The sequence below is a fragment of the Prionailurus viverrinus genome, chromosome D2, assembly GCF_022837055.1.
Source record: "Prionailurus viverrinus isolate Anna chromosome D2, UM_Priviv_1.0, whole genome shotgun sequence".
NCBI lineage: Eukaryota > Metazoa > Chordata > Mammalia > Carnivora > Felidae > Prionailurus > Prionailurus viverrinus.
The window spans coordinates 16,284,191-16,310,611 of NC_062571.1; the positions used below are offsets into that span (position 1 = coordinate 16,284,191).

Below are 26,421 nucleotides of genomic sequence, written 5' to 3' on the forward strand. Positions count from 1 at the left end.
TTGCGGTTCGTGAGTTCAAGCCCTGCATCAGGCTCTGTGCTGATGGCTCAGAGCCTGGAGCCTGTTTCAGATTCTGTGTCTCCCTCTCTGTCTGACCCTCCCCCGTTCATGCTCTGTCTCTCTCTGTCTCAAAAATAAATAAGCGTTAAAAAAAAATTTAAAAAAAAAAAAAAAAAAGAAGGGAGTGGGATTTTTCCAAAATAAGGATATAATTTGTATTGCTTAGGGTAGAGCAGAGTGGCTCTGTTTCTTTTTTTTTTTTTTTTTTTAATTTTTTTTTCAACATTTTTAATTTATTTTTGGGACAGAGAGAGACAGAGCATGAACGGGGGAGGGGCAGAGAGAGAGGGAGACACGGAATCGGAAACAGGCTCCAGGCTCTGAGCCATCAGCCCAAAGCCTGACGCGGGGCTCGAACTCACGGACCGCGAGATCGTGACCTGGCTGAAGTCGGACGCTTAACCGACTGCGCCACCCAGGCGCCCCGAGTGGCTCTGTTTCTGAGGAAACAGAGCAGATTTCAAGACAGGAGGCACTCCCTCAAAACAATACTTCTTTATCTTCTCTCTCGGACCCCAGGAATAGTTGTATTTAGCATCCAGGATAACTTTTAGCTCTCACCGCCACTCGATTTCCGTAACTCCATGCTCGCAAATGCACAGACTTGCGCGGGCGACATGACAGGGCTTGATGAAGGGCAGTAAAGGGAAATGTGTCCTCCCTCATCACCACCGAGCAGAGTCGATCTCTACTCTGAGTTCTGGTGATGTCTTTACGTCTGAGAACAGGGTAGGCTTTTCCAAATGTTCAGTTCTATCTCAGGCCTTTCAGGAATGCCTTCAGGTTTTCCTGACACAGGTATGAGACACTTCTCGTTAAAATACACCTAAGTATTTCATAGGTCTAATTATTGTAGATGAAGTTTTTAATTTCTATCTTCTAATTAGTGTCCTACTCCTATTCTATTCTATTCTATTCTATTCTATTCTATTCTATAATTTCTGTGTATCCTGTTTCCATGGATAAAGACTGTTAAATTGTTGGCTAATACCCCCAAACACTATGCGAAATAACAGTGACTTTAGTGCTCCTGGTTTTAGCAGCAATGCCAGTGTTTTTCTCATGAAATAAACACGCCAGTTTGGGGGCTGAGATATTGAAGTACTCGTATACTTTTTATGTTTAAGGAGTATCTGACTTCTATTTATTTCAGGGTTTTTTTTTTTTAAGTTTGTTTATTTTGAGAGACAGCACGAGTAGGGGAGGGGCAGAGAGAGAGGGAGAGAGGGAATTCCAAGCAGGCCCCAGGCTGCCAGCACAGGGCCTGATGTGGGGCCCAAACTCACGAAGCCGCAAGATCACCACCTGAGCAGAAACCAAGAGTCGACACTTAACCGACTGAGCCCCCCGGGCACCCCTATTTCAGGGTTTTTAATTATAAATTTTGTGTGTGAATTTTGTCAAACTCCTTTTTCAGCATCTATGGAAAAGGTCATTTGCTTTTTTTCTCCCCTCAGTTCTAATAATATGTGGAATTAAATTAATGGATTTAAAGATATTTAACCATCCTTTCAATCCTGAAATAAGCCCTACCTGGTCATAATGTATTCTTGGAACTATTCCATGGGGTCATATATTTTTCTGGGAACAAACATAGAGAAGGGTTTTACTATGTGAACTTAACCATAACACTAAAGTAAGTAAAAAGAAAAAAAAAGAATTAAATGATAATACACAATATTTTTCTCCTTTTATATAGTAGGCCTTTATAATTTTCCTGAAGATTACTTCTAGCGGCTCTTTAGCAGATAATTTCAGCCAGCCTCTTGAGCAACCTAGGATATGAATTATTGGGTCTTGCAGATTTGATCGTAATAAATCTGAGCAATTTTAAACAATATCCTTTCTTGATCCTGATTCAGTCTATGGAAGGAATACAGTTGTTTGTGGTACTACTTAGGTTACTGATATCCAAGGGGGTTCTTTGGAATACTTCTGTATTTTCAGCTCCCCAACAATTTTTTTTTCCTTTTTAGTTAAAAAAAGTCTTTCCTTTTAATCTTTTCATGAGTCTAAAGCATAACCTTATGTAGTTCTATTTTACTTTATATCTCTTGGAAAACGCATTTTAGTTTTCAATTTTGTTGTTATTTATGTTGGGTCTTTGGCTAGTTTCTTTCTTTCCCCCTCTCTCCTTCTTTTCTTATAAGCTATTACAGGAGATTATGTTATTTTTTTCCAAATATTTATTTCCCCCTTTGCTGTATTGCCTACTGCTATAAGACTAGTGTGCCTCCCATGAGAAGGGTGAGATGGCTCACCCAACTTCGGTTGGACTTGGCCATGTGATGCTCTTGGATCAATGGCATGTAAGCGGAAGTGACACATTCCATGTTCGAACAGAAATTTTAAGAGTTGTTGCAAGTTTCATAACGTATACAGCTACCAAAGTGATACTGCCTCCATGGGAAAGCTTTTTATTTTTCCTAGTGATGCTGCTTTAATGCAAAGCATTTTTGAAACTTCTCTTTTGGAATTACCTCCAGAATCCCTTTTGAAAATCTTTAAGAGAGTCAGAGCTTCATCTTTCTGATGGCACATTTACTCTTTGAGAATAACCTAAAGCCTATCACAGCCAAGGACATTGCAATGGGGAAGAGCATGAGTTTAGATCAAGGCACACCTGTATTCGAATCACAGCTCTGCCCTTTTGTTTCTGTGGCAGTTGACTCAGGGAGATCCTCTGTGAATGGGAACAATAATAGTGCTGAATATTTTTGGTAACTGGCATCCATTCCTACTCCCTTCTGCTCCCTTTACTAGATCACAGGAAAGAACGATATTTCCCAGGATATCTGACATTTCTCTGGTTGTGGGCACACAGATGTGGGTCAGGCTTTGTGAGCCTCTGCAGGGGCCCCCAGGCCCCCCTCTGCCCTCACCCACCTTTGTGCTGATGGTTGACCATGACATTAGTGGAAATCTCTTGTAGTATCTTAATATGGACTATAGCAGCCGTTGCCTGATTCTCTGAACCGTAGTGGTGAACCTGAGAGCTGGTGGTGACCTTCCTTAACTTTTCTTCCGCTACCCCTTCTAAACCCCAAACTGCTTAGAAACCTTCGCAGGGTTCTGTTCTTCTGATTGAACAACTGATCTGCCATGGGATTGCTGAATATATTAAACGAAATGATGTATTTAATATGCATAAGATGTTGCCCCCAAATATTCCATAGGTATTACCATTGTTAAGAAGGTGACCGAAGGGGGACGCCTGGGTGGCTCAGCTGGTTAAGCGTCCAACTCTTGACTTCAGCTCAGGTCATGATCTCGCGGTTCATGGGATTGAGCCCTGCATCAGGCTCCACACTGTCAGTGTGGAGCCCATTCGGGACTCTCTCTCTCTCCCTCTCTCTCTGCCCCTCCCTTTGCTCTTGTGTGCTTTCTCTCTTTCAAATTAAGCATTTAAAAAAAACATTAAAAAGAAAGAAGATGACCGAGGGGCGCCTGGCTGGCTCAGTGGGAAGAGCATGTGACTCTTGACCTTGGGGCTGTGAGCGCGAGCCCCATGTTGGGTGCAGAGATTACTTAAATAAATGCAAAAAAACTTTAAAAAATAATACAAATTTTAAAACAGAAGCAGCTGATTAAATCTTTCCCTGTCACTGTCCACATTATTCTAGAAATGCCCTTTGCTCCAGACTCCTCTGTGATGTTCACACGCCAGCTCACAATCTTCTGTGTAACCGTATGGTCAATACGATTCCGTGTTGCCATCGACTATCCCACCTGCATTGATCTGCCCTGTCAAACAAACTGTAGGTGCCTGTCTTACTTCGTTCAGAAACTGTAGACTGGACAGCTTAAACAATAAATATTTGTTTCTCACAGTGCTGGAGGCTAAAAAAAAAAATAGAGAAAAGACAAGAAAAAGAAGGTGGCGATCAAAATGGGAAAAACACCGTAAGTTGAAAAAAAAGTGGCTATCTGGGTGAAATTGGTATTCACGCATGGTGTAGAAATGGGATCCGAAGACAATTGTCAAAGCGGAATTAAGCTCACTAAAGTAAGACTGTCATCTCCTAGAAATCCTTCTTTTAAAGAATAATAGCCACTTGTATGGATGAGTTTTTCAATATTGGTTGTTACATAAGCCATTAATTTTTAATCATGCTTTGAAGTATTATGCTCAGAGGTCCCTTCTATGCTGGGGAATATACAGGCTGTGAACTAAGGGAAGAAAAGTGTTTCCTGCCACCACCATTGTTACCACTTTTCTTTTTAAAAAAATTTTTTTAACGTTTATTTATTTCTGAGACAGAGAGAGAGACAGAGCATGAGCAGGGGAGGGGCAGAGAGAGAGGGAGACACAGAAACTGAAACAGGCTCCAGGCTCTGAGCCGTCTGCACAGAGCCCGATGCGGGGCTCGAACTCACGGACCGCAAGATCATGACCTGAGCCGAAGTCAGACGCTTAACCGACTGAGCCACCCAGGTGCCCCAGTTACCACTTTTCTTCCTCCTCCTCTGCAAAGCCGGGACACCGGGATGGACTGAACCGACCAGCATCTTCTTATATTTTCTGTGATTATTGCCTTTAGTTTAACAGCACCAGACAAAACTCCAACCATCATTCACACCTTGGGAAGGGGTTTACCTTATTCATATTTGATGTGGGTACTCAGCTTCCCTAGACAGCAAAGAAAGGGTTTTGGGAACAGAGTCGGTGTCATTAAGGGCAGATTAGGCTATCATATATGTATCTATAAATGTGGAGGAAGGCGGACCCAAAATAGAAGCTTTGAGAAAGCTGTGATCTTTTTGAAGATGGGCTCTGCTGTGAAGTACCCATTCAACTATTTATCAACAGTGGGGCGCTCATCGGCTCCTACTGTCTCCAGGATCGCCTGACATAATTTGGTCATGAAAATGACAAGCTGTGGATGTATTAGTTCTGCGTCTACCTACCGTGTCATTAACAGTTAGAAGAGAACAGGATTTGCCTGTGCGTTGGCCTAAGGCTACATTATTTTAATCATAAGACAACATGAAAAGGGAAGAAGGGTGTTTTCCTTTTCTGTTAACATTACTCTTTTTGGATATCTGGATAGAGGGCATCCAATATATTTCTTTACATGGAGTGACCCATAAGGTCAAGTTTCCTCATCTGCAGAAGATGGATGATAGTAACCACCTTGCAGGGCTACCAGGATTAAGATGATTTATATGAATTGCGTGAAAGGTCCCCGACCTTAAGTTCCCTACCATCTACTACAAGGTATCTGCTGTTCATCACATCAAAACTCCTCCCCAAGGGTTGGTGATTATTGCAGACTCCCATGACTTCTCCTTTTCTCCTCTTGGATTTCTCTTTCCTTTAAATATTTCTCTATTGCTACTTAGTTTTACCCATTTCCATGGCTTTAAATACCATCCATGTGACATGACTCTCCAGTCCAATTCAAACTCATACTCTCTGCCTGGAATCTCCATCGGCATGTCTAATAAAAATAATTTCAACTCAACGTGGACAAATTACTGGTAGCCTCTCCCCTTCCCAACACACACACACACACACACACACACACACACACACCATTATCCTCTCTTTGCCAAAGCTTTCACTATATGAATAAATGACATTACCACTTGCTCAGGTCCAAAACCTGGGGCTCATATTTGATTGCTTTCCTTCTCTTGCACTCTTGACAAGTGAGCCTAAGTTAGATAAGTGAATACCAGCATTCAAGGTTAAGAGCACAGCCATGAGAAAAGCTATGTAAAAATAGGTGGAAAGCTGAGAAATGGTGAATAACCTAGAGCAGTTGGAAGGAAGTATTTCAAGATGAGTCTGGAAGGATGGTTTGGTCACAGACAATGATGATCTTTGAATAAAAACTTTATTGTTGACCCACAGCTAATACCATCCTCAATGTGGAAACACTGAGAGCCTTTTTTCCCTATGGTCAGGAACAAGACAGGGATGTCCCCTCTCACTATGGTTATTTAATATAGTACTTAAGTCTTAGCTTCAGCAGTCAGACAACAAAAAGAAATAAAAAGCATCCAAATCAGTAAGGTAGAAGTCAGACTTTCACTATTTGCAGACCAATGACATTCTATGTAGAAAACCTGCAAGACTCCACCAAAAAATTGCTAGAACCAATACATGAACTCAGCAGTTTCAGGATATAAAATCAATGTACAGAAATCAGTTGCATTTCTATACACCAGTGGCGAAGCAGCAGAAAAACAAATCATGGAATAAATCCCATTTGCAATTGCACCAAAACCAATTAGGCACTTAGGCATAAACCTAACCAAAGAGGTAAAGATCTGAATTCTTAAAACTATAGGGCATTTATAAAAGAAATGGAAGACGGCACAAAGAAATGGAAAAGAATTCCACGCTCATGGATCAGAAGGACGACATTGTTAAAACGTCTATACTATCCAAAGAAATGTACACACTTAAGACAATCCCCATCAAAATACCACCAGCATTTTTCACAGAGCTAGAACAAACAATCCTAACATTTGTATGGAACCATGAAAGATACCAAGTAGCCAAAGAAATCCTGAAAAAGAAAAACAAAACTGGAGGCATCACGATTCTGGATTTCAAGCTATATTATAAAGCTGTAGTCATCAAGACAGTATGGTACTCGCACAAAAATGGACACACAGGTCAATGGAATAGAATAGAAAACCCAGAAATGCACCCACAACTATATTGTAACTGATCTTTGACAAAGGAGGAAAAAATATCCAATGGAAAAAAGACAGTCTCTTTAACAAACGATGTTGAGAAAACTGGGTAGCAACATGTAGAAAAATGAAGCTGGACCACTTTCTTACAGCATATAAATAAATAAATTCAAAATTAAAAAAATTCAAAATGGATGAAAAACCCAAATGTGAGACAAGAAACCATCAAAATCCTAGAGGAGAACTCAGGCAGCAACCTCTTCGACCTCAGCCCTAGCAACTTCTCACTATACACATCAGCAGAGGCAAGGGAAACAAAGCAAAAATGAACTGTCGGGACCTCATCAAAATTAAAATCTTCTGTACAGCGAAGGAAACAATCAGCAAAACGGAAAGGCAGTCTACAGACTGGGAGAAGATATTTGCAAACGACAGATCTGATAAAGGGTTAATATCCAAAATCTGTAAAAACTTAGCCATCGCAACACCCCAAAACCAAATAATCCGGTTAAGAAATGGGCAGGAGACAAAGAAGACATCCAGATGGCCAACAGACACATGAAAAGATTCTCAACATCACTCCTCATCAGAGAATACAAATCAAAACTGTGATGAGATACCACCTCACACCTGTCAGAATGACTAACATGAACAGCACAAGAAATAAGAGGTGTTGGCGAGGATGCCGAGAAAGGGGAACCCTCTTGCACTGTTGGTGGAAATGCAAACTGGTGCAGCCACTCTGGAGAACAGTATGAAGGTTCCTCAAAAAGCTAAAAATAGAACTACCCTAGGACCCAGCAATTGCCCAACTAGGTATTTACCCAAAGGAAACAAAAATACAGATTTGAAGGGGTACATGCACCCCGATGTTTATAACAGCACTATCAACAGCAGCCAAGCTATTTAGAGAGCCCAAATGTCCATTCACTGACGAACGGATAAAGATGTGGTATGTGTAAACATATATAATGGAATATTACTCAGCCATCAAAAAGAATGACATTGTGCCATTTGCAACAATGTGGATGGAGCTAGAGTGTATTATGCTAAGCAAAATAAGTCAGGAAGAGAAAGAGAGATACCATATGATTTCACTCATATGTGGAATTTAAGACACAAAACAGATGAACATGTGAAGTGGGGAAAGAGAGGGAAGCAAATCATGAGCGACTTAAAGATAGAGAATAAAGTGAGGGTTGATGGAGAGAGGTGGATGGCAGACAGGTTAGATGGGTGATTGGTATTAAGGAAGGCATCTGTTATGATGAGCACTGGCTGTTGTAAGTAATTTGTGTAAGTAATTGGTGAGTCACTGAATTCTACTTCTGAAAGCAACATTGCACTGAATGTTAACTAGTTAGGATTTAAATAAAAATTTGGAAGAAAAAAAAAAAACTTCGGGCAACCGCAAATCATCGAGGGATTTTGAGCCTGTTCTGCGTTGGTATAGGAAAATAGCTTTGACCGTGGATTTAAATTGTGAGAAATTGGAGAAAGAAAAAACAGAAACCTGTAGCAATAGTTCAAGTGTGGCCAGAATCTGAACTAGACAGAGAATGAAAGAGATATGAAAACTCTCAATGCTAAAAGCAGAAAGACTTTTCTGATGGGACATGGAATGAGGAAGAAGTAGGAACATAAAGCAATTGTGAACCTTCCAGTCAGTGTCTCTTAGAAGATGGAAGAGCCGGGGCGCCTGGGTGGCTCAGTCACTTGAGCGTCTGGCTTCGGCTCAGGTCATGATCTCGCGGTCCGTGGGTTCGAGCCCCGCGTCGGACTCTGTGCTGACAGCTCAGAGCCTGGAGCCTGTTTTGGATTCTGGGTCTCCCTCTCTCTGACCCTCTCCTGTTCATGCTCTGTCTCTCTCTGTCTCAAAAATAAATAAACGTTAAAAAAAAAAAATAAAAGAAGATCCAAGTGCCAGATTCCAGGGTAAAGAACAGCTGAATGGTAGGTAGATTTTTAGAAGGAAAAAAAAATGAAGTTGGTTTTTTACTTTGAGATGCCTAAAATGTAGTGATAGAAATGTCCAGCAGAATTCAAAGCTCAGAAAAGAGGGCAAAACCAGAGAATGATTTGAGCGTACTGTCCCATAAACAACTTTGAATTTGGGGCCTCACCTAGTACCTAAGGTGCTAGGTGCACGATAAATATTGTAATCGAATCTTATGCCTTTGGGAACAATCACTATAAAGATGATGTTGAAATTGTTGGAGCGGATGAACATGCCCAGGAGGAAAGGAGATTGGAGGACAGGGCCTTGAGGTATCCCTCTCCTAAGCCCGAGAGAGAGAACAATCATGCAAGAAGACTGATGTTAGGATGAGACCACTGTGGAACCCCAGAGAGAAGGGAGGGTTCAACGAGAAAGAGATTTGCTTCAACACTGGACACTGTTGCCAAAATGCAGAGTAGAACAAGCCCAGAGAGAATGCCGTTGGATTTGGCAGATCATGTTCAAGATCTTCAGTGGAGTGATGGGACCAGGAGCCACAGCACAGGGGCTAAGAAGTGAGTGTATGACATGAGATCACAGTGATACAGAGATATCCTGTAGTGCTGAGTCCTGGAAATATCTTAGATATCTCCCCAGTGCAGCTTTATAGTTCTCTGGTAGTTACATGGGCATTAATAAATCTTTCAGTCCTTCTGTCCATGCATATAATCGTTTGTTATGAGCATGTGAAATATGCCCAGTTGTGACAGTTCTATTCAGCTTTCCATCATGGTTCCAAACCAAAGCGTAAATTTTACCCCAACAACACTGTGTGGCTGTCCCAGGGGAATCATGTATCTGCCCCAAGAAACGTCTGGGGCAGGATGGAATAAAAGCTTCCACCCTGTGTGCCTTTATAAACGTTGCTCCTAATTTAGAAAGCCTTTCGGTAGCTCAAGAAAATTCTTTACGTCCTCTAGGGGAGAGAGGGATCTCTTTATGATTGAGGAAAAAAACATCACGGTAAAGTGAGTCGTCGTCTCTTGATAACAAAGCGAAAAATAAGAACTAAGCAGGTTGCGAGAGATTCTAGTAATCTTCTTAGAGGCTATGATTTCAGATTTGCCAGAACCATCATAAATGAAAAGATGATTTAACAAGAAAGAGGTTTAACCACAGGGAAAGGGAGAGTGGGGATGGGGGTGGGGCGGGGAGAGCCGGGAAAGGTTTCTTTGTTGGCTCCTATCCTGCCCAGCTGAGACATTTGCAATTCTCTATGGGGCGACCCCAATTTCACCCTAGGGACACCTGCTTTAGGTCGATCCTCCCACCGGCCTGTCCCTGTCTGCCTTTGGACTTCTTCCCTGGACTCCTGGCATAGCCTAGACCCTGAGCAGGGGGGACCAGCCAGGCCTGATGCCTCCACACTTTCTCTGCCTGCCCCCCGCCCCGCTCACTGCTTGCCAGGGGGGCACAAACATAAAAGTGCACCGGAACACCAAACCAACGATTTCACTGCGATTTTGTGTGGACTGGCAGGAAACTCCTCCTCACAGCTGAGACAGGCCCGCGGTGCACCTGTCTCATTATGTGAGAGGACGCAGAATCCTCCTAGCAGAACACAACCAGATGCCCTTAGTTCAAACCTCTCAGAGTTAAGCAGCTCCCAGGTAATTGCCTGCTTCTGGGGCCAGGATGAGGCGCCCTTGTACAGTTGTCCTTAAAACTCAAAACCCGCGCTTAACGAGGCACCACTTGGCACATGCCCTCTGCGTTTCTGAATTTGTCTGGAAAATAATCCTTCAGCGATCGTTTTCTGTGCATCGTGTGGTCCCCGCCACCGCACAGCGGTCTGCTTCATTTTCCTTTTTCCTCCGAGGCTGCGACCTGTCATTTGCCTTCCGCTGGCCCCGTGCACACTTTCTGTCTCTTCCTGGATTCTGCAAGAGCGCCTTGTTTCACTGTCCCCTTGGCATCTTCCACATCTTCCTCACGCGACAAGCGCTTTTGCCCACAGGGTCGGGCGTCATCAATTTCCCTCCGGTTCTCTGGTTCCTCTATAAAGCGGTTCTTATGCTACTTGTAAAGGAGGAAACTCTCTGGGCCGACACAAAGCATCAGAAGCTACTATCCGGGTGAAGAGGGGCGTGGGGTTTTTATTGACTGAAGCCTCCCAGGAAAGCCAAGCGACGACGTCTCCGTTCCCAGCGTCCCCAGCTGTGTGGTTGTCACAGATGTTACGGTCCTGCTGAGAGCTGGTGCCCCCACCGAAGGCGAAGGCGGAGATGAATGCCGGCTTCAATGTTGGTAAATGAAGAGGGTGCTTTAGAATCACGGGGAGTTCACCCGGGAGCTCTCAAGTAATCAGAAACTGCCACTTTTCCTTTCTCCCCTAAAGAGGAAATGCAAATAAATGAGGTGAGGAAAAGAGATTAAAACAACGAAAGCACCCAGTGAGAAGGATTGGTAAAAGTGAGGACAGGGGCGCCTGGGTGGCGCAGTGGGTTGGGCGTCCGACTTCAGCCAGGTCACGATCTCGCGGTCCGTGAGTTCGAGCCCCGCGTCAGGCTCTGGGCTGATGGCTCAGAGCCTGGAGCCTGTTTCAGTTTCTGTGTCTCCCTCTCTCTCTGCCCCTCCCCCGTTCATTCTCTGTCCCAAAAATAAAAATAAAACGTTGAAAAAAAAAAAAAAAAGTGAGGACAGAGGGCCATCAAAGTTGGGTACAGGTAAAAAGACACCTTGAATCAAGCAGGTAAAAAGACACTGTGAATCAAGCCTGCATGGCTCAGTCGGTTAAGTGTCTGACGTTTAATTTCATGATCAAGTCATGATCTCGTGGTTTGTGGGATCGAGCCCCGCACCAGGCTCTGTGCTCACAGCACAGAGCCTGCTTGGGTGGGATGCTCTTCCCCCCCCCGCCCCCGCACCTCCCCTGCTCATGTTTTCTCTCTCAAAATAAACAAGTAAACTTAAAAAAAAAAAAAAGAATGCATCTTTGGGAAGGAGATCAGATTCTGTGGTAACCTACAGGGGTCTAGAATCTTCATTCTCACGTCACTCAGGGGCTGAGGACATGAGATGGGTGGGGGCCAGGCTGGGGAGGGAGAGCTCGGGCTAAGGTCATCCAAAGCCAAGCTCAGGTTGACATGCAAGTCTGCATATTGCAAGACGATGCCTTAGAAAAAGACCCTTGCTAGGCTGAGTAGAGGAAGTCAAAGTAATCCAGAGCACTTTCTAGTTCAAACTTTCATATTCTTCTTAGTGAGAGCACCATGGGGTCTGGCGGGGGAGGGTGGCCAGAGCCACAAATTGGAGACCCTGGTTTTTTTAAGTTTATTTATTTATTTTGAGAGAGAGAGAGAGAGAACAAGCACTCGGTTTGGGAGAGGGGCAGAGAGGGAGAGAGAGAATCCCAAACAGACTCTGTGCTGACCGCACGAAGCCCGCCGGGAGGCTGCAATGCTCGAACCCATGAACCCTGAGATCATGACTTGATCTGAAATCAAGAGTCTGGTGGCCAAATGATAGGGTTTTGGAGTGGTGTTAGGAGTCTGAAGCCCACAACCAAGGAAGAATTCTTGAGATTTCTTGGGGGCAAAAAGGTGACTTTATTAAAGTATGGGGACAGGGCCCGTGGGTAGGAAGAGGTGCCCCTGGACTGGGATTGTGGGGACTGACTTGTTATATATACTTGGGAGTCGGGGGTGGGGTGGGGAGGGGGAGGGAAAGTCAAGGAGAAGTTTCCAAAGGATTCTCATATGCTAAAGAAGACTCCCAGGATACTGGAGGCCTAGCTATTGTCAGGCTAAGGTTGGTGTTCCCTCTAGCAAAGCATTAAGACAGTAGCGAGCTCCTGGAGAAACGCTATACTGCACCTGCCTCAACTATTTGTCAATAGTTTATTTGCAGGTTATAAAAACATTTCATTTTACCTGCATTTCCTTCTGCCTCTGTTTCCCACCTGGAGGCTTAACCTACTGAGCCCCCCGGGCGCCCTGGAAACCTTCTTTTTTATACTAACAACTCCCCCCCCTCCATACCCCACGCCAAGTACATCCCAGAATGTACTTCAGGACGGGCACAGTGGTCTAGCCTGGGTTGTGCTCCCTCTTTGGCTGATTCTGTTCACTCCCCATTGGAGAAAATGCTCCTCACTTTTAAATGCCTGTATATGTGGCTTTGCTTTTGAAAAATCTTTGGGTAGACCAGCTGGAGCGGCTTCGGAAAAGCTCAGTGCCATATAGCTGCAGACAGACTCCACACTGCTCATTTTAAATGGCACGGATTGCCCAACAGTGACTTGCCTGATGCGGTTACCGTGGACACATTCTTGCTGGCAGGGAACGCCACAAAATCCATTATGCCGATCAATGCCGGGCTGCACGTAGCGTTGCCTGTTACTTTCGGTTCACTCCCCAGCACAAACTTCATTTCAACTGTGGCACACTTTCTTACCTTTTCTTGTCCCCTCACTCCTGGGACTTGTTCCTACGGGCATAATTCAAGGGCAAGAAAAAGCTACCCGCATGAAGATGTCATTGCAGCTGTCTCTAGAATGGCAAAATACTAGAAAGATTAAATACCCCGTTACATAGGAATATCTAAGTTATGGTAGATCGATTTGAGAGACTATTATATAGCAATAAATACAATGACGATAACGATTATGTAGCAAAATGGGAAATGCCATATTCAACATAAGAAGTGGAATAAAAATATGCTGGCTATAGTTTTTTTTTTTTTTGTATATACACAGAGACTGGAAAAATAAAGATAGTGGGCTACGCATGAATTTTTTTAAATAATGTCTTTTAAATGTTGTTTTTACAGGGCCGCCTGGGTGGCTCAGTCCGGTAAGTAGCTGCTTTGGATTCTGTGTCTCCCTCTCTCTCTGCCTCTCCCCTGCTTGCACTGTGTCTCTTTCTCAAAATAATAAGTAAACACTGAAAAAAATTTAATGTTGTTTTCACCAATAAAAATCATACAGGAAATAGAAAATAATAAATACTTGTTTGCTCAATATTAGCTGAACTATTATTGTGTCTCCGTGCGTGTGTCTGCGTGTGTGTGTGTGTGTGTGTGTGTCTGCACAGATGTGTATACGTGTACATGTGTGTCTGCATGTGTGTGTACGGTCTAATCACTTATTTAGTAGATTTAAAACCAGGGTCCTAGGAATCAACACTCAACCCATTTTCATTACTTGCTGGATGATTTTCACTAACCTTTTTAACACCTCTAGTTGTAAATTCATCTGTTTATAGGAAGAACAATTTTTATAGGAGGAGTTCAGTAAGTGTTTCATGGGCACTGGGAAGAGGTCAAACTCCCGTGACAGACATGAGCTTTGTTTCTAGTAGATGCTTTTCAAACTCTTGAGAAAGGGTGCTATAGTGTCAAGAACTTCTTTCGTGTTCCTGGAATAGGAAGGGAAGAAAAGGTATTCTCCGAACTGTCCTTCATTCCGGTGTCTGTGAGAACTTCCTTTCTAGGGTAGGAAAGTGCATGTGCTGGGTATACTCAAAAGCATACCTGTGGAAACAGAACACTAATGGAATGAGTAGGTCCCCCTAAGGGACAAGAGGGGACAGATGTGACTGTGTTTTCCCACTCCCCACTCTGCCCGCACAACCAGCCTACAGGGCTCTTTGGTCTACTATTCCGAGGAAGAGGCTTTACCGAATTCCCTCACCTAGGATGAGAACTGAGGTCCCAAATGGGACCGAAGTTTTGGTACTAAACTACTGAACGTCGATAGGTGCTCAACAAAGTGCCAAAACACATCCATCTCTTTCAGGTGATAATATCACAGCGGCACCTGGGTGGCTCAGTCAGTTAAGCAGCGGACTTTGGCTCAGGTCATGATCTCACTGCTCGTGGGTTTGAGCCCCGCGCCCGGCTCTGTTCTGACAGCTGGGAGCCTGGAGCCTGCTTCGGATTCTGTGTCTCTCTGCCGCTCCCCCACTTGCTCGCACGAGCGTGCGTGTGCACTCTCTCTCTCTCTCTCAAAAATAAACATTAAAAAAATTTTTTTAAGGATGATAATAATTACAATGATCACGGCAATTACTTTCCTTCAAGTCATTCAATCATAATATGTCATAGTTGTCTTTTTGTCACCAATATGTGGCACACTGTCTCTCCAGCACCATGCTGGGCACACGGTGGGTGCTGAATAGGGAGTGAGTCTTGCATCACCTGGGCCTATGTGCCCTGCTCTACCTTAGGGCCTGTTCCTATATCTCCATGATTTATGGTTTTTTTCTGCAAGAAATTATTTTATTTTTTCTTTTTTTAAAGGTTTATTTATTAATTTATGAGAGAGAGAGAGAGAGAGAGAGAGCACAAGCCCAGGAGGGGCAGAGAGAGAGAGGGAGACACAGAATCCAAAGCAGGCTCCAGGCTCGGAGCTGTCAGTGCAGAGCCCGACACGGGGCTCGAACCCATGAATTGAGAGATCATGACATGAGCCAAATTCGGACACTCAACCAACTGACCCACCCAGGCACCCCTATTTTATTTTTCAAATAAGTAAATATAACCACGTGGCATAACAATTTTGAAAGAATAGCAGTACACGGGAAAGTAAGTCTCCTTGCTACCCCTTTTCCCTAAGTCACCTGCGTCCCTTTCCAGTGATATCTCTGCAGATACGTATATGCACATAGAAAGATTTTAAAAGCAACTTCAAAGCATTCCATAGTGCGGATATACTTAATTTGTTTAAACAGTTTCCTATTGATTACAAATGAGGTTGCTTCCCATGGTTACTCTTGCACCCAGGGGTACTGGTAAAAAAGAAACTGAGGTGTATGAAGACATTTTAGGAGTTTGGGGAAACAGCAATTCAAATCAGGCAGCCGCAGGCTGGACGAGGCAAGGAGCACTCCACTGGCAGAGACTTGTGTAGAGAAAAGGCAGAAACGAAGCATGGAAAATGCTGACTGGCTGTAGCTTGAAGGCTAGTTGGCTGTTTTGATTGGCTGCCCTTGGGTTTCCATTTCGAGACCTTGAGGCATTTTCAGGCCTAGAGTTTGGTCTGTTTATGTCTGCCACATCCGTCTAACGGCCCCTTGCTTAATCAGATTGGCAATCGAATCAGTTGTGTGCACCTGTAAGCATGTCTGTAGCACACTGTGCCTAGATGAGAAATTGCTAGAAGGAATGGGACAAAGAATGGATACTGGGGATATCTAGACATCTATGACTCAGCTGAGACCAGATAAAACTTATAAATTAATTTACAGAGATTGGACAATTTCTGATGACTTCATATCCAAAAGCTTGATGAGTGTTTCTACTTATTCAGTTCTCTTGTGAGAGAACTCTTCCTTCATCTTAAAGTTTCCTTCATCTAAGACTTCCTCATTTCTGACTTAATTTTATTCCTAGCTGTTTTCTCTTCCATTCTTGTTGCTATTAAATAATGTGGTCTTTTCTTTAGATTTTCTCTTCTGATTGTTGTTTGTATATGCAAAGCCCATCGACTTTGATGTGTTAATTGTGTAAAAAAAAAACACATTTCTGTTAATTCTCTTAGGTTTTCTTTTTTTTTTTTTTTTAAGTTTATTTATTTTGAGGAGGGGGGGTGGGGTGCGGAGAGAGAGAATCCCAAGCAGGCTCTGTACTGTCAGAGCGAAACCCAGTGTGGAGCTTAAACTCACAAACCGTGAGATCATGACCTGAAGCAGAAACCAAGATTTGGACGCTTAACTGACTGAGCGACCCAGTCGCCCCTCTCTTAGGTTTTCTAGCTTACAATTACAACACCTGTAAAAACTAATGCTGTATCTCCTCCTTCCCAGATTGTAACCCTCAATTGTTTTTCTCTCCTAAATGAATTAGCCACTATCTCGAGTAAAACATTTCAAGTGGATACCCTTGTCTTGTTCCCAACTATAGTAGTAATATCATTTTCATTATCCTCAATCAAGAAGCCTGGAATAGAAAATTCCATTGTTTTCTGATTCATTGAAATGGAAAGTAAACACACACACATTTTAAAGCATTGCTTTATTAGAAACGTTTTGTGCAATGTAACTGTACAATCAATCATCCTGCAACAAAAAGATGAAATGGATAAACCTGATACATTTTTCTATCATCCATACTCCAGAAGACCAAAAAAAAAAAATGTTAAAGGTGCACCACGGTTTGGATATCAGCTTTAATTTCATGTAACAAGAGTAAAATTTATGAAGCAATAAATTATATGACAAAATTCACAGATTAGATAAGGTGAGGATATTAAAAATAAAAGTACTCAATCACTTATACAAGGAGGCATTAACCAAAGGGTACAATGTTGTTTTCTCGAATGCTTTCAGGAAGGGTTTCTTTCTTTTTTCTGAATGATTTCTTTTCAGATTTCCAAGAAAATCTCTCCATTGCCAAGCAGTAAATGGTTGTTCCTGGTATGGTTTTTGTGGTGGATTGGGACTGAATGGTTGATTAGGACAGCAGGGTGGGTAGGTCTGTTGAAGCCTGTCTGAGCTGAGCCAGACTTCTGGGGCTTACCAAGGTGTGGGAAGCTGAGGATTCCCTAGCAGGATTCCCAAGGTGATCATGCGTTCTTAAGTGAACAAAAAAGCCCCATGGCTCGAAGCCTCAAAAAGACATTGAAGCGGGGCGCCTGGGTGGCGCAGTCGGTTAAGCGTCCGACTTCAGCCAGGTCACGATCTCGCGGTCCGTGAGTTCGAGCCCCGCGTCGGGCTCTGGGCTGATGGCTCAGAGCCTGGAGCCTGTTTCCGATTCTGTGTGTCTCTCTCTCTCTCTGCCCCTCCCCCGTTCATGCTCTGTTTCTCTCTGTCCCAAAAATAAATAAAAAACGTTGAAAAAAAATTAAAAAAAAAAAGACATTGAAGCATATTAGGAAGCGCATTCTACCCGTCTCTGGCCCCTACTGTCACTCCACAGGTCCCCAGCTCTGTGCCTTGGGGAAAGCTCACTGGTCCTCGAAGGCTCTGTTTCGTCATCTACAGACATCTATAGGGCTGATACGAGAATTTAATGAGATAATGATTATAGAGGTCTTAGGACAGCCCCAGTGCACACAGTTGAGCCATTCCACATTCCTGGAGTGGGGAATCCAGCCTTACTACAGAGGAAGAAAGGTTTCCAATGTTAGATTTGGGGGAACATCATTTCGATCTTGAAATTTCAGGAAGTTGGAAGGAACAGAATTGTTACCAAATGAGATCATGCCCTAACTCAGGCTGGTCAAAGATAAACAGGCGGCCATTTGAATGCCAGCATCTCAGCCTGGTGGGCAGAGTAACCTGTGACTCATTCTGTCATACCACGTCACAGGGAAATCAGACTCCAGGTCACCATTTTCAACCTGCACTTTGCCTTGTGGTCTTGACTATCTCCGTAAAAACTTCAATTTGCATTGTGGTTTTGGTGATTTTAAATTCAGGCCCTGACAAAAACTGTCCTATATTATGGTTTGGAACACAAGGTCCCAGGTCCTCGAAGGTCACAGTGGCTGAAGAAGGGACTTGTCCTGAGGAGGTCATGTGGCCAGAGGAAACGTGCTGGCCTTTAGCAGGCTTCCTGGTTGACTCTGACAGCAGCATAAAGTACGGATGGGTGGCAGCATGTGGTTAGAGCATCATTCACCTGCCCTGATACTTACTCAGGCGTCTCGACAAAGAAACAAACACACTGTTCACTTGGGGGTCCTAGAGAACTCTTATCTGGGGCACATTGACAGCTATTATTAGCTTCCAGAATTTTCAAATACGTCATGACGTCACAGAAACACTCATGATGGTATCTGAGTAACACGAAACACGTGGCTTAGTGCCTGTTAAGATGTCTTGTGTCTGGGAGCCTTCCCAAAATGATGCATGTCAAAGTAGACATTTGTTACTGGTGATATGGTCAATCCTGACTCTTCCCAAGTTTGGCTTCACTGGAATTAATTCAAGGATTCAAGGATTCCAAGCGGCATGTCACAAGGACATCACACCTTCCTGACATGATCATAAATAATTCACTAATTTGGTCCATCATTAAAAAAAAACAAGAATTCCTAGAACAAATTAATTATACTTATTATTGAAATGTGTACAGTGTATTTTTTTAAACGCTCAAGATAAAATTGAGGAACCACAATCAGCAAATTCACATGTTGTGCTTTTGCTTTGTTCTCTGGACCCTGGCCAGGTGCTGGCTGAAGCAGGGCATCTCTGAGGACATAAGTGCTGCCCAGCACGGGAGGCTTCGCAAAGCACCAGCTGGCTTCCGGAAATGACAGTGCGATTTCAGGAAATGACAAGAACTGTCCAGCCCCCACGGATCCTAACGAAAGGAGGGCCATCACTATTCTTGTAAGTATAAATGAGAACAGAAGCAAAAAAAAAAAACAAAACAAAAAAAAACCCTCAACAAATCAATTAGACTTATCAAACCGTGGCAAGCAGTTCCTAAGCTCAACACTGTGCAAAAGCTTGAGTCTGGCTGCTGTCACAGCCGTGTACATGATGGAAATCAGTATTTGTTTGGACCATGACTTCCCCCAGAGAACGCGGTGCTGCACAACATAGATTGGCAGGGTCTTAATAGGACTTTAATAAAATCTATGATCCATTAAAGTGTAGGTTAGACCAAAAAAAAAAAAAAAATCAAGCGGGTTTCTTTACTGAGCTCTGTCCCAGTCTGATATGCTAATGTGCACTGTGGCTCTCCAACCGGAAATGATGGCATGGCGTATTTCCCAAACGGATCTGACCGAGGGAGACCCGTTCATTTGTGGAGCATCTCTTAGAGGCTGCTGTGCTCTCTGCACCTTGGGAAATGCTGGCTAATTGAACGTAGGCTGTTTTACAGCTGCCTCCACAGGGAGGGGCCTGCAATGCCCCACATTACTGAGTATTTACTACCTTACAGAGGCCTGTGCTGCCTTCCTGACTACTGCATTGCCTTCCTGAGTATGCACTGCCTTCCTGAGTATGCACTGCCTCACTGAGCAGGCACTGACTCAGTGCAGAATACTATACCGCACGGAAGGTTTCCACGCCCATGCCCTGCCTGGCACGGAGCCAAACAGGTTTGCGAGGAAAACAGGAGAGGCCCAGATGTTTAAACATGTCACCCGATCCCTTCATGCCCCTGCTCCCCTTCCTGCTGTCATTGCGGGTGAACTTCGGGATGTCCCGGTGAAACACCCGTGCCGCACAAACAGGTGTTGCCACGATAGGAAAACCGAATGACTGTACCTCACTGACAGGCTGTTACTTTAAAGGAATATCTTTTGGAATTCTTCATATTAATTCTTCGGAGATTTTAGTGACTCACAGGAGAAGGTGAAAAGCTGTTAATTCCAGATTCTGGGGTTAATTAGCCTTCTTATATCATGTGCCTGTAGGAAAGTATAACAGGTGTGGCGAGAGAGAGACTTACGTTTAGTTTCCTTGTAACGGGTTCTTAAATCAGGAGATATTTTAGTTGCAGCAGAAAGCAAGACGGCACAGGGAAAGGGACATTTTTCTAGCAGGATTCACCCCTGACTTCTGTCTAATGGGGGCTGAGACGAGAAGACGTTCAAGTCTTGCGCAGAAGACTCGCGGTAGGGACACGGGGCAGGTGCCTCTGGCTGACATTCGGAAGGAAATTCAGATCGGTCCCCTCCTGTATTCCCATATGCGGTCTCCAGGATCTCGGCCCCAGGAGAGCCAACAGGGACCACCTCCCTGCACGGAGCCCTCCAGGCCCTATCTCCACAGTGGATTCAGGCACATGGGTCATGCAGGGGAGGTGAGCGAGGCCTCCCACGCATCTATATTGATGGCGTGGCCACTCCCCCTCCACCCCCCCCTCCCCCCCCATGCTGTCCTGCTTCAGGCCTGCGCTTCCCGGACACCAGCTGTCACACAGGAAGCTAAGGCCTCTCTTTCTCCCGCCTCCTTTGCTGGCTGGAGCTGCAGGATCATGGCCTGCAGAGTTTCCTTCACCATCTGGAGCTCCCTCTTGAGAGACTGTGCGAACGTTGTTAAGGAACACACGCGAAGGTGACGGGCGGCCCTCCGCAGCCTCCCAGGGATCTCATAACAGCACGTGTGCCTGCCGGAAGCAGATGGGCACTGCCATCTAATTGCGGTGTCGAGTTCTCCCAAATTGTAGGAATTAAATATTAATACAAATTTTACACTTCGTGCAAGAGTGATTGCAATCTCTATGAGGCCTGAGGTTATTAACTCTCTCAAGGAAGGTTTCAAAACGGAAAAGGGAGACTCAGCTCTTAGACCGAAACAGATGGCCAACTGGGATGCTCCATGATGTTGGGTCAGCCTGACTGACTCCTGCTAAGGCCCAGGCTGGGGCGGGGCAACTGTTCCCGGTGCTCAGACAGCCGAAAAGGGCAGAAGGCTGGAAACGAGAGCTTCCTCAAGAAATCTAGGATTTGGGGGCCACCGTGGGTCTGGACTTATGTGGGCCGTAAGTCACCTTGTGCAAATCACTTGGAACCTCAGTTTTATCGTGAAACAGTGATTTCTAAGCCCCTGTCGATTCCACTGTGCCGTCGCGTGTCATTTATAACCCCTAGCTACTTGTGAAATAGCCGTTCAGCCCACTCAAGATTTGACAGAGTGCGGGGAGCTTGCCTTTTCTGGGTGGGCTGGTTGGGTTTTCCATCAACTGTTGGGTTGTTAGTTTCCCGACCTGTAAAGTTGCTTCTCCCATAGAGAAAACCATCACAGAGAACTTAGCAAATAATAAACAAGGCTGTCATTCTCTTAAGAAATGAGCCCTTTCCTGGGACTACATTTAACAAATGGTGGTTTTTCTCTCCATGGTCAGGTCCCTGTTTCCTCTTGTACCTGGAGTCAGAACAACTCAAAGATGAACGGGATGAGAGACAGACGACATCCTTTTCAATTCATAAGCAAATTAATTTAACTTCATCCAAGAGGAATGAAGGGGGATATGGAAATATGTCAGTTAAACATCACTTCAATACTGTTAAGTCATCACATGAGGTCAGACGACTTAAACATTACCAGACCAGACATGAAGAAAACAGAAAGCTTTGGGAAAAGTAGATTGTAGAGATCTTAACCATTCACAGCCTGTCAAGGCTACAATGTTGTTTTATTTAAGTACAATGTCAGTGCAATGTCAAGAGAAAAAGAGCCCCCCGGGTTATGACTGTAGAAAGCTTTCTCTTTCTTTTTTAAATAAAGAACTCCAGAGGATCCTGGGAGTTATGCAAATGAACTTCTCCTAAGCAAAAATGCTGAACCACCCTGAGAAGCTTCTGGCAGCTTTTCTCCCTGAAGCTCCCCTCCAGACTTCATCTTTCGTGTAATTTACATTCATTGACTATGATGGTTCACTCCTTGCACTTGAGCTTGAGGGGAATGAGGGTGGGGATAAGCGGGTGCAAGGAAAGAAATAATCCAATATTTATATGTATTTTTTTTTCTTTTTGAAAAGGCTTCATTTTCCTCCATTTCTCTGGACAGCTCTGCTAATCTTTAGTGAAAACATATATGACTTTGTACGAGTAGAAGCATAAGTGGTCCCAGACTAACTACCAAGCTGCAATTTAATCACAAAATTATGTCACATTTATAAAGAGTAAGCACAGAGCTTAAGCAGTGTATGAATCCTGACAGATTCCTGAGATGTAATTACCTTTGATACTCAGCCTGGGACTACACGCCCCTATTGATAATAGGCTAAAAGATGACACAGGTTTTTGAGAGAACCGACCCAAAATGAGATGCTTCTTAAAGAACTTGTACAATTTCTAAGCCCTCGCAGAACACACTGAAAGGTCTCTTAAAAGAGACCGAGGGAGAAGCCACAAAGGAAGAAGGCTAAGTTACAGAATTAAACTAGCACGTCGGCCCTTCACACGACAAGCCGCATTGACACAGAGAAGCCAGAGGATAGAGGTTGGAGCAAATGATCACCAGCAACAGAAAGCTGGCAAATCACTTGATGTTTTCACTGTCTCACTCAGAAACTGCATATGCTCAGGAATCTCTCCTCTACCTTCTAGAAGGGATGCTGCTCGATTCATGAACTATTTAAGAAGCAGCTTATTAAATAGTTCATGATCTTCGTGAATGAAATAAATTCACTATTCGATCTTCAAAAAATAAAATAAAAATAAAACACATAGTCTCATACCTTCCTCACAAGGCTAGAGTTAAAAGAAATATTCTTTTTTCTTGTGAGCGGATCGTGCCTTTTGTGAGGCACTATTAGACTTAAGGTTTATGCACTAATGTAGCAGATACAGCAAATACCTCAGGCTCTGTCAAAGCAGGACTGGATGTCGAGATCCTGGATGCCTCGTTTAGTGAGCCTATGGAGTAATGATCATCAGAATGATTAAAATCATGTTTTTATCACAACAAGTGTTGGCGAGGACGTGGCGAAAAAAGGAACCTTCATGCACTGTTGGTGGGAATGCAAACTGGTGCAGCCACTGTGGAAAACGGTATGGAGGTTCCTCAAAAAAATTAAAAACAGAATTACCATGTGATCCAGTAATTCCACTATTAGGTATTTACTAAAGAATACAAAAACACTAAATTGAAAATATGTATGCATCCCTATGTCCATTGCAGCATTATGTACAAGAGCCAAATTATGGAAGCAGCCCAAGTGTCTACCGATAGATGAATGGATAAAGAAAAAGTGGTGTGTGTGTGTGTGTGTGTGTGTGTGTATAATGGTATAATGGAATATGACTCAGCCATAACAAAGAATGGAATTCTGACATTTGCAACAACATGGATGGATCTAGAGTATTATGCTAAGTGAAATAAGTCAGTCAGCGAAAGACAAATATCATATGATGTCATTCATATGTGGAATTTAAGAAACAAAACAAACCCCCCAAACAGACTCTTAACTATAGAGAACAAACTGATGGTCACCAGAGGGGAGGTGGGTGGGGGGAGGGGGGAAATAGGTGATGGGGATGAAGGAGTGCACCTGTTGTGATGAGCACCGGGTGAGGTATGGAAGTGTTGAATCACTATGTTGTACTAATATAGCACTGTATGTTAACTATACTGGAACTAAAAAAAAAAAACTAAAAATAAATCATGTTCTTATTTATAAAATACCTCCTTCTAACCAACCTGGCTGTGTGATGCCTTATTAAATATAAGTTCCAAAACATTTTCAATGCGCTAAAATGGAAGCGAATCCAGGATAAAATGTGGAGGGGGGGGAGCAAGTTACAGAACAATTTATATGGAATTATCCTAATTTTACAAAAAAAAAAAAACAACCAAAAAACCAAAAAACTCTAGACAGAAGTGATTTCTACCTAGAAAGGTGCCTTAGAAGGACACAGTGGTAAGCTTCTAGGTATTGGTCCTGGGAGGAATATGTAGCCTTTCTCCCCCATACTTCTGTAATCTTCAAATGGACACACATCCTTCTATATTTAAATCAATGTGTTTATAAAAGAAATCACTTGAAAGGTTCCGCCATTAAGCAGTTGGGGAAATAAAACAGAAAAAGATCCTTGTTCTTTCCTTAACTCATTCGAATATTCAAACATCTCCTGAGCTCCTGCTGTGTACTAAGAAAGGTTCTGGATATAAGAAGCAGATGAGTGTAGTGCCAGTGCGTGGAGCAGAACGTAAACCCGTATGGGCAGGTGTGTAGACTGTGAGATGGGGGCCATGGAGGGTTGGAGCAGGGCAGTGGCTGATCACTTTGGCCGCTTTCATCCCTAATAGGCTAAAGGGGGCAATGGCAGAAGCATGGAGATGAGAGGAGGTGGTTGCAATAAAAGACAAGAAAAGGTCACATACTGAACCTGGGTAGTGGCCATGGAGGTGAGAGGTGACCAGATCCTACATATGTTCGGAAGGTAGAGCCAACGGCATACGGTGATGGACCAGATGTGGAAGGCGAAAGAAGGAAAAGGCATTGAGAATGACTCCCGGATTTTTTTTTTTTAATCTAAGCAATGAACTTATAATTTATCAAGGAGGAGACTGAGTACGTGTTGGACTTTTTTGAGGGTGGGGAGGAATTTTTGGAAAATCCTACTTGTCAGTCAAGGGGAGAGGTCGAATAGGAAGTGGACATGAGTCTGAGGTTTGGGGTGAGACCCAGCCTGCACACATGTACTTGGAGGTTATATTGAAAAGCAGATTTTAAAAAATATTTTCATACTTTCTCATTGTATTCCATTTGATACAGCTAACCAAGATCTTGAGGCTACTAAGTGATTGAATCTAGACTCAGAGTGTCTGATTGCCAGTCCAATAAACTCAAAGTGGAAGCCCACCGACATATTTGGCCTTCTTTTTTATCCAAGTGCTGAGCAAATAAAGTACACCTCCTGTCAAAATGACAGGAATTTTAGGTATATATGATAGAGGTGCTCACTACATCTAAGAGAAAGTCTCGAAGAGCTGAATGATTCTTGTGACACCTGGGCCATTGAGACCTCTATATAGCTAAATAGAAATTTCCCCTGTAACAGATATGTCACTAGATATCTGTGGCATCTAAGAAAAGTAGCACATTAATTACAATAATGGCACAAGGATTAATATGCCAACATCTTTAAAAACACCTTGGGAACCCAAAACCATTCTTTACCACTTTGGGATAGACTATACACATATTAAGCAAGGGTCTAAGTTCTTATACCCTTGCTAATAAAATAGGGCAAAATATGTTTGCAGTGAGCAAAGAAGTAAGCCAGTAAGTCAACTTTCACAGATGTCATCCAGGAATACAGTGGTAAGACGATATTGCCAGTTGGGGCAGCCATTTGCAAAGACCCTCAAATTCTTTCAAAGAGGCTTTTTGTTTACGTTTAATAACCGTTGAGGGTTTGACTGTCAATTGGGTTTCCAAGCAATCTTTTAGTAGCTTGGTCAAAAGTAGGTCAGTTCATCTGGTCTGGTTCAATTCAAAAAGAGACAACAGTATTCCTTTGCAACAGCCTCTCATTTGCTAAAGTGTTTGTCCGGGATCAGCAGTGATGCCTTCCCAGCCACTGTGGCTGACAGTGAGAGGATTTACCTTCAGGAAAAAGGAAGGCAAGGAACACCGTTGCTGAAGAGCCAAGAGGAAAGCCTCACCCATACACGTGTCCTGCCTCAGTGGGGTTGATGCTCTTACAGGAGAAACTCTTCATGGTGCCCACCAAGTGCCCAGTTCGCAGTGCGCCAAGCCAGCAGGAGGACAGCCCGGTGCCCACACCGCCTCCTAGGCTTCCTCTCCCCACCCGGCTCCCTTTGGTGGAAGCCCCTGGAAGAAAAAAAAATCCTGGCCACCATATCCGCATCTGCCCAGCGCACACGATGCTTTCAGGGACAACCTCTTAAGGTCTGTTTTCTTATCCGTAAGATTCCCAAGTAGAGTTAGTTCTGTGATCCTCATGGTGTCTCTTCCAGCCTTTTAGCTCTTCAGTGGAAAACATTTCCAAGAAGGCACAGCAAATCTCCCCAGACTCCTGTTACTTTTGTTTAAGCTACCCATTGGAAAGTTGAGCCAGACAAGGGATCGTAGGGGGATGTGATGTTTGTGCACGCGCCTGGCTGTATTAGAGCATTTGCATGCCATCAGGCACCACCAAAACGAATCGATTGGGCACCATGCATTCCAAATAAGCAGAGAGAACAGAATTCCATGATGGTCTCCCGGACATGGATGGATGCAAATAGAACCAAAAGAGAAGCCGCCTGTCCCATCTCATCTGTGATTCAGAGGTGGGCAGAACTGCCCTGGGGGCTTTGAAATATGCCAAAAGTGTCCCAATCTGAGATGCACTCTTTCTT

General features: G+C 43.7%; 1 protein-coding gene across 3 annotated transcripts in view; it reads right to left on the reverse strand.

The window, feature by feature from the left end:
- Positions 1-20,481: 20,481 nt before the first annotated feature.
- DISC1 (DISC1 scaffold protein) overlaps positions 20,482-26,421 on the reverse strand; it is a 355,839-nt gene continuing 349,899 nt past the window's right edge. For all 3 annotated transcript variants that reach the window (XM_047825519.1, XM_047825520.1, XM_047825518.1), the window contains one exon: positions 20,482-20,630. In XM_047825519.1, the coding sequence (XP_047681475.1) occupies positions 20,491-20,630 (140 nt within the window). In that variant the 3' untranslated portion in view covers positions 20,482-20,490. The remainder of the gene's footprint in view (positions 20,631-26,421) is intronic.